Genomic DNA, 8,170 nt, shown 5'->3' with positions numbered 1-8,170 from the left:
AGGCTGGTTGCTACGCAGGCAGCAAAAGCTAATGAAGGCTAATGTTGTTCTTTGGGGGGGGGGGGGGGGGGGGGGGGGGGGGGGGGGGGGGGGGGGGGGGGGGGGGGTTCTTTGTGGAAAGAAACCTTTGACCTGCGTAGAAATTACATTGCTACTGCGGTGACGCTGTCTACACGAGGATGCTTTACCAGAAAGGGCCCCTCCCACCTCTAAGGATGATTCATAAAGCCACCCACACTTACTACAGCATGTTACCCCCCCCCCCCCCCCCCCCCCCCCCCCCCCCCAGAACCGTGTAAAGAAATAGTTAAGTCAACGGAAGGTACAAATGCTTCATTGTCACTTGATTCACGATGCCTACATGTAGTTCCTTGCCGGACAATTTGTCAGAATTGTGATTTTTGCTAATATGTAGACAATACATTAATCGATTTTACAATATTCCTATAGAGCAAAGACATGCCTATTTAGACACATCAATTTTGTGTTTTTTAAAAGTGAAATGTGCTAATATTTGAGGATTCGTAAGTGTAACAGCTAGAGTTACACTTACCACCCTCTCCACCACCAGCGGAGCCCTTTCTCCAACAGACTGCTTCAGCTCCGCTGTCACAAGGACAGATATGGGAGAACATTCCTGCCAACTGCAATAAGACTTTATAATAAATCACCTCTGGCCAGATCCTCCAATTGAATCAACATCAATGACCCTTGCACTGCTTTCACTTGATATACTTTATATACATTGTACATACTTTGTTTTTGTCATTTTCTTCATTATTTAATTTTCTTAAATGTAATATGTTCTGCTTTGCTATTTTATTGTTTTGTATATATATATAGAGCATTTGTTCATACTTAATATTGTTATGTTTACTCTGTAACTGCTTGCAGCTGCTACAAACAAATTCCCCCCTGGGGATGAATACAGTATCTACCTATCTATCTACCTTACCTGCCATGATGACAATTTGTATGCAAAAATTGTTTAAAGGAACAGAATGAGATTTAGTGGCATCTAGTGTTGAGGTTTCAGATTGCAAGCAACAAACATACCCCTCTGTTTCCTCCTCCCTTTCTATGCTTGTCAGAGAACGACGTGGCCGTCTGGTAGAGATAGGTATCTATAGGATTTTATTACTACAAAGAGCTACTCTTATCAATAATGTGTCTTTATGACTGAATAATTGTTTTTAAAAACCCTTATACAAAACAAATACATTCAGAAAAGATCAATATTGATTGTAGAGCAGTGACTAATGTTTACAACAGCAATGTTACTGTATTAAGTCATTAATATCTCACTGAATATAAGATTCATCATTTATTTGCCAAAATTGTATCCTATAAGGTGTCCAGAGTAATCTGTTCATTATGAGGCAAAACATATACTCTATAAAAGGCTTAAAACATTCCCAGTACAGTGTGTTACACAGTAAAAATTAATGCAACATATGTATTGTATCTAAGGCACCTAGGTGAAGACAAATGAGCTGTTTGAATTTGTAAAATTCATATAAATGCCATTAATGGTCATTCATTTGCAGACACACAAGTACTCTCACTTGTATTCAGAGCTACCGGGATATTTAGGCAATCGCTAGTTCACCCTGACAGAACACAGTAGCATCCGGAGACACAGAGAGGACACTCGGACTCCACACAGAGATCTTTCCTACCTCACCAAGGAAATGCGACCTATTCCACAAAAGATTTAAATAATTGTACCCACTCAAGGAAAATGTGTTTTTGCAGCACAAAGCCAATAAAGACACTGTAGGACAAAATCTTAGAGTTTATATAGATACTTTATTTACGCAAGAAGGGAAAAAATGTACAAACAGTGACATTGATCGGCTTGATGTACTGATGGCTGACGCATCGGGATTAATTGTCAGGCCTATCCTTTGGGCTGTGGTCAATCCGATCCTTGTTGATGGTCTCCAAGTGGAACCAGGGGCCGTCTCCCTTTGTCCTCATCTGTCGACGAACCTCCAGCTGTGTCAGTCTGTTGACGAAAAACAGGCAGTGAATTAATTAAATCCTGCTTCAAAAATGGAAAACAAGACCAGGTTGTGAATCCCAGACTGTTGCTACTATTTTTCATAAACATCAGATCTTCCTCTTTAGCTTGGACACTGATTAATTAAATCACTGTGGGTCAGTGGTTAGCAGGTCCGTTTTTCAATCAGGGGCTTGGCGGTTCAATCCCCGCCCTAGTCGATGTGTCCTCGAGCAAGAAACTTAACCATGAATTGCTCCCTGTAGCTGTGTCTACGGTGAATGAATGTAACATGATTGTAAGTTGGATAAAAGCGTCAGCTAAATGACATGTAATGATTATCATGCAACAGACCAATCCATTTCCGTTTGGAAAGTTACATAAAAAAATATTTTAAACACATATTTACCCCTGGAACAATAAATCAGTTGTATGACTGAACAAAGGGCTATGATAGCCCCTCTAACTGCCACAGACCAAACTTCTATGCAGTAATGTCTACCTGAGCAGAGAATGAAGTCGCTCTCCCTAGAATGTGTTTGTTTACATAGCCAGGCCGGCCACGCATGCACCTCAGTGCATATTCACTTTGGTTCCCCCTCAGGGAAACACTGGGAGCTATTTCAGCGCTGTTGCAGTCGTTTAGTTAGAAATGTCTTCATGCCCCTGTGTCACAAATGTGTTCCAGTCTTCATACGTGACAATATTTGGGTGACAGAAGCTACAACATAACACACAAGTACTAAAACTCACCTCATGTCTGCCTTTTCTTTCTCTATATGGATTGCAGCCATCATCTTTTCATAGTCCTTCACTGGGGAATCATAGAAGGTCCGTGTAATCCACCTGGTGATGGGGTGCTGCATTGACAGGTAAAAAGACAAACAATATTTTTAAGGACTGCAAATGTATTTGATCTGAATAAACAATCACTGATTTTTTCCCTGAAAGTAATCACGTAGTTCATCAATTATTGCTACTATAGTTGATGTTATTCTTCTACATTTCGCTAAAATATTACTATATGAATGAAAGAATAACTGCACCCCATAATTATAGGACTCTGCTCTTACTAAATCTATGGTCAAACACAGCTGCTTTAAAGTGTGGCACTGCAGCAAAAGCTTTATTATGTCAACGGTAATTATAGTATGTACATACTGATGCCAATTCCAAATGTAAAGCATGCTTCAGCCCATAATCTTATATTAGGGTTCAGATCCTGAAAAAAAAACGAGATAAGATGCAAGCTAAGTACCTTGTAGTACTCCCAGTACTCAGGTTCGTAGTCCTCAGGAGCTTCAGCCAGCTCTGCTTCACCTTCACAACAATCAAACCAAAGTTCAATTCAAAGTAATACGCAACTTCTTTTGACTTACTCCTCAAATTACATCTTTAAATGACCAAATATTATACAATGATCTAAATAACACACACTTAAAGACGTGTCTTTACATACCGATGAAGACGTTCACACCTGTGACAATGATAGCCACAGGAATGCCCGTCAGCAGGACGTAATATTGCTGAAAGAAAAGAAAAGAAGAAAAGACTAAATGAAATCCTGAAAAGTGAAACGTTGTTCTGCATGAGGGCTGATCAAGACTGGAGTTCTAACGAAGCCAACATGTCAGAAATAAATGTTGCTTTGATGCTAAAGTAGTTGACATTTTATGCATGGCTTTTATTTCAATACATATATACTCTATAGGTATAAGTATATAGAAACTACTACCACAGGAGTAATTGTTTAATTTAGTCCACTTTGGGTTTGATGCTTGCATGGCTCAAGTCACTACTGGCTCCGTGCCGTGTTAATAATACAATTATGGAAGTTTATTCTACTGCTGAAATAATAGTCATTTTATATCAGGACACCTTCATTTGTGAAATATAAATATAACATGAGTTTTGAGCAGTGACACAAATACATTCAGGAATACAACTTTAAATAGTGTTCGGGACCTGAACTCGAGTAACATTACATTATAGGCGTATTGTATCCTTGTCAAAACAGTTAAAAAGAGTGAGCCAGTACAGCAGGGCTCCACTTATATGTCTTGGTTATCAGGACACCAACATTTATGAAAACTGACTACTGCTGGCAACGATATTATCATTTACGGCAGCCTCCAAATTTAGGCCACCGCAAACCCTTAATCTGTCATGATCCATCTACTCACCAATAAGCGCAGAAATCTCCTGTCATAGAAGTCAGTGGGTTTGATGACAAACATTTTCTTTCCATGACCCCAACGGACGGCCACTGCAAGACAAGCAGGAGATAGTGTTGTGAGCATGTATTTCACAGTTAAAGGTGGGTGGTTTATTGGCATAGTATAGAGGTCATCATATAAAACCAGACTATTAGAACTGATTAAAAGACTTCTACTAATTATTTAATATCTACATATTGTACTAATGTTATGAACTTATTAGGCTCAGTGTTCACTATATTCACAATACTGAAGATCAATATCGCAAGGGTGGGCAATATCACTGTTATGACCAATTTTACTGGTCCATATAAATTCTGATCAGTTCAAATAGAGTCAACACATTACAAGTAGGTTTACACACATTTCACTGAAATTTATGCTATACAATTATTATAGAATATGATAAAAAAAGATCAAATGAGGTGTTCTAATTTAATTCAATTTCAATTTGACAGAAAAACTCTGAACCCGGATATTTTGTATGACATTGTTGACATGCAAACACTATAAAACAACTATTACACCGGCTACTACATACTATTTGCTCTAAGGAAAAGCATGTACCTTTAAAAATAGTATCTGCTGACAAATAAGAGTGAGCAAGCTACCTATAACTATTAAAGTAACGTCACGAACCTACTAACGTGGTGCACTTTGTATTGACTGCAGGACAAGCGTTAAAGTTACCAGCTAGCTGATTATTATTATATCAGCTAGCTGATATTAGCAAGCTAACAAGCCTCGGCACAAGGTCATAAGAAGAGACGGCCCCTTTGAGGGTCAACTTCGTACTCTTTAAAGACCCAGCGTGTCTCTTACCTTTATCTGCCCGTGGGATTGTTCGAGTGAGCAAATTTGCCGCATTATTTCCAGATTTCAGAGGACTCAGTCTGGCTGCAAAAGCAGCAGCAGACCTGAGAATACTCATGCCCACCATCTCTACAAAGGGACGGCGGTTCACCAACACGAGTTCTGATTGGTTGAGCACACAGGGAAGCGGAAATCGCCATTTTTAATGGGGGCAGAAACTTACATTTATTTTCTAGTTAATTTGTATTATTATGTAAGCACAGTATACAATATATATTACATAAATATATATTAATAGCTGAGAAACAAAACAATAAAAAAAGATGTATTAGGTGTAGGGAAATGCATTGTGGGTAATGTGGGAAGGACAATGTTAAAGATGGCGACGTCCTCATCAGCAGGACGCGTTTTGACTCTTTGCAAGCAGTTTCAAAATGTATTTCGGATATCCTCAGCTACAAACAGCCCGCACTGTTCTTCTGCTTTGACCAAATACCAGCCTCGTCTTTACAGGTAACGTTAAGACGCTGTTGCAGTTCGTGAAACATGACATAAAGGCCCCGTGAAAGTCAACGTGTTCACAGTTCACACTGGCTCTGGTTCGTCTGGTATCTGTCAAGGTGTTTTATCTAACACATTACAATAAATGGCAGTCCCAATGAATTAAGACTTTAATGTCAGATTTCCATTCATTTGTTGAGTTAATTTATTGTCAATGGATTGACGTGGAGAGTCATGGGTTCAGATATATTTAGCAGTATTTTATTTGGTGTATAGAAATGAAAGGAGATATTTAAAATTGAAACATAATGCACTGGTTTTGCCCAAAACAAGTGCATCTGCTGCTCACTGATGACTTGTTCAAATGCAAACCAAGAAGTGCATTCCTAGGAAACTGGCATACCAATTCTGATTTAAGGTTGATGGTCCCTTTTAAGTCTTGTGATGTGAATTTATTTTGCACCCACCAGGGAAAAGTCTCCCCTTGCTGCCCTGTCTTGGTACAGTCCCAGCAGCTCTGTGGGTCAGTGTCGAGCCTTGCACACAACCATCACCAGGAGAGGGCTGGATGAGTTCTTTGACCTCCCCGAGAACTGGGGACAGACCACCGTGAAGTCAGGTAAAACGCTTAAGTAAGCTGGTATTCTGAGAGCTCACGCCGCCACTGTGGCTGCACAGTCTGCTTGTAGCTTTATTAATAGAAAATTGTTTGAACATTTAATAGGTGCACCGTGGACTGCCAAACAACTGAGAACCAAGAGCAGTGAAGATTTACACAAACTCTGGTAAGCACTGTTCAGATCACACATGTGCTTCAGTGTTTGCACATTTATCAGCTGTGTGTTAAACTCTCGTTCTCTCTCAGGTATGTGCTGTTAAAGGAAAAGAACTTGCTGGTAACACTTGAGCAGGAAGCAAGGAGGCAAAGGGTTCAGATGCCGAGTCCAGAAAGAATAAGGAAGGTTGGTATGATGCTCAAGTGACATCTCCTCCATTAATGTAGAAATCGGCATTGCATTTGACACATACATTTTGGCTTAGCCTTTGACAGAGGTAGGTGGGAACCAGGGTTTCTATTTAAGTAGGAGCCGTGGTGAAGCTAAATCCTGCTCTCCTCCTCCCAGGTTGAGCGATCGATGATCAGACTGGAGACTGTGGTGAATGAGAGAGAGACTGCACTGCGACTGCTGCAGACAGGACAGGAGAAAGGCAGACCAGGAGCCTGGAGGAGGAACAAATTTGGACATGTCTACTGGTGAGGGAAGAGTCTCCCTTATACATTATATCACACATGCACATGGAGAAATGCAGCACGCATTGTAAAGGTTCCCTATGTAATTTGTGTAACATTGCACAGTAGCTGGATTCTCGATCACGTGAGAATCGCAGGATCACTTCACATAAGCCAGAGCACAGACCAATCGGCGTCCTCTGAGGAGTTACTGACAGCTCCAGGTGTGGCTTAAGAGTATTACATATGGAACAGGAGAACAGCGCTGAAGGTTTTCCCCAAAAGAAATGTGGCTTCGGCAAGAGTTTGATTGACAGATGGTTGACCCAATCACCTGTCAATTATTTTTGAAAGTGTCTGCACTTTTCCAAACTGTTTCCAATGACACCTTCTGAGATGGTTGTGTACGAGTTGTTGGACCTCTAGCAGCACTGTGAGGCATGTTTTACTATTCCACTGATCAATGGGTGGCGGTTACGCACCAAGATATGCTGCAATAGGACAGGGAAGAAGAATCCGAGCTAGTATGTAAACAATGCTGGATTAAAAATGCAAAAAATGATGTCGTCAAAAAGCTTTACAAACGTTTTGTGAGGAAACGTTGCCAGAGCTGAATGATGCAGACTGAATCCAAAACTGGTCCTGATTTCAACCAAATATTGTTGGGGTAAATCAAACTGATATAGACTTTCTGCAGTTGGTCCGTTACCTGATTGCAGTACATCTAAAGGGTCAGGCTTTAGAAAATAAAACGCAGATAGCGTCATCACACATGTACACTTTTTTTCTTTCCCTCAGGTATCGATTCAAAGAATATGCTATTCCTTGGTACATGAACAGAAAGTATAAGCGAAAGTCCTTCTTCACACCCAAGTTTGTCCAACCTCACTTAAGGTAAGACGTGGCACATGTCATTTTGCGCACTTTTATTTACCCTTGCGTAAAAGATGTGTAGAGAATTTAACCCTAACTTTTGATATTGCAAAACTCTCATTCCCTAACAAATGTTTCTGTCTTGCAGGCTGCGCATAGAGAAGCATCTTCGAGAGAATGCCAGGAAAGCCAGCTTGGAGAGGAGAACTCAGGCCAAACTCAAGGAGAAGTTTCCTCAAGTAAAAGTTTCTGCATAAATTTCAAGTGCATATTTTACAATTAAGGAATATTGGACAGCTGACATCTGTCCAGAAACAATGCCATCTCTGCATTTATTTAATATGAATACTCATGTCTGAATTGGCTCATTTCAAATCATTGAAGGTGGTCTACAACTGTTGTCCTGAGTGTTTGATTTGTCCATTTGTTATTTGATCCTATAAGATAAACTATGCCACATCACTGACATGTTTTGGTTGCTTTTCCTTTAACCTAATATCAAAACATATTGAGTTCTCTATCATGATTTACTAA

The 8,170-nt window shown here is 40.1% G+C and overlaps 2 protein-coding genes across 2 annotated transcripts; one reads left to right on the top strand and one right to left on the bottom strand.

Annotated features, from left to right (window-relative positions):
- Nucleotides 1-1,789: 1,789 nt before the first annotated feature.
- On the bottom strand, nt 1,790-5,178 carry ndufb5 (NADH:ubiquinone oxidoreductase subunit B5). Its single transcript, XM_034530886.1, has 6 exons — nt 5,041-5,178; nt 4,186-4,268; nt 3,462-3,528; nt 3,261-3,322; nt 2,756-2,862; nt 1,790-2,008 (listed from the first exon to the last, which is right to left on the bottom strand). Exons 1-6 carry the CDS (start codon nt 5,156-5,158, stop codon nt 1,888-1,890), a joined length of 558 nt encoding a protein of 185 aa, XP_034386777.1. The 5' UTR covers nt 5,159-5,178; the 3' UTR covers nt 1,790-1,887.
- Nucleotides 5,179-5,387: 209 nt separating this feature from the next.
- Nucleotides 5,388-8,102, top strand: mrpl47 (mitochondrial ribosomal protein L47). The gene is given in 8 exon segments (XM_034530448.1): nt 5,388-5,397; nt 5,400-5,544; nt 6,003-6,151; nt 6,257-6,317; nt 6,398-6,494; nt 6,657-6,787; nt 7,562-7,657; nt 7,785-8,102. Coding segments are annotated over 8 exon segments (798 nt in total). The 3' UTR covers nt 7,894-8,102.
- Nucleotides 8,103-8,170: the final 68 nt, after the last annotated feature.

Source organism: Cyclopterus lumpus, chromosome 4 (assembly GCF_009769545.1).
Source record: "Cyclopterus lumpus isolate fCycLum1 chromosome 4, fCycLum1.pri, whole genome shotgun sequence".
Taxonomy (NCBI): domain Eukaryota; kingdom Metazoa; phylum Chordata; class Actinopteri; order Perciformes; family Cyclopteridae; genus Cyclopterus; species Cyclopterus lumpus.
This window is presented reverse-complemented; position numbering and strand designations above follow the sequence as displayed.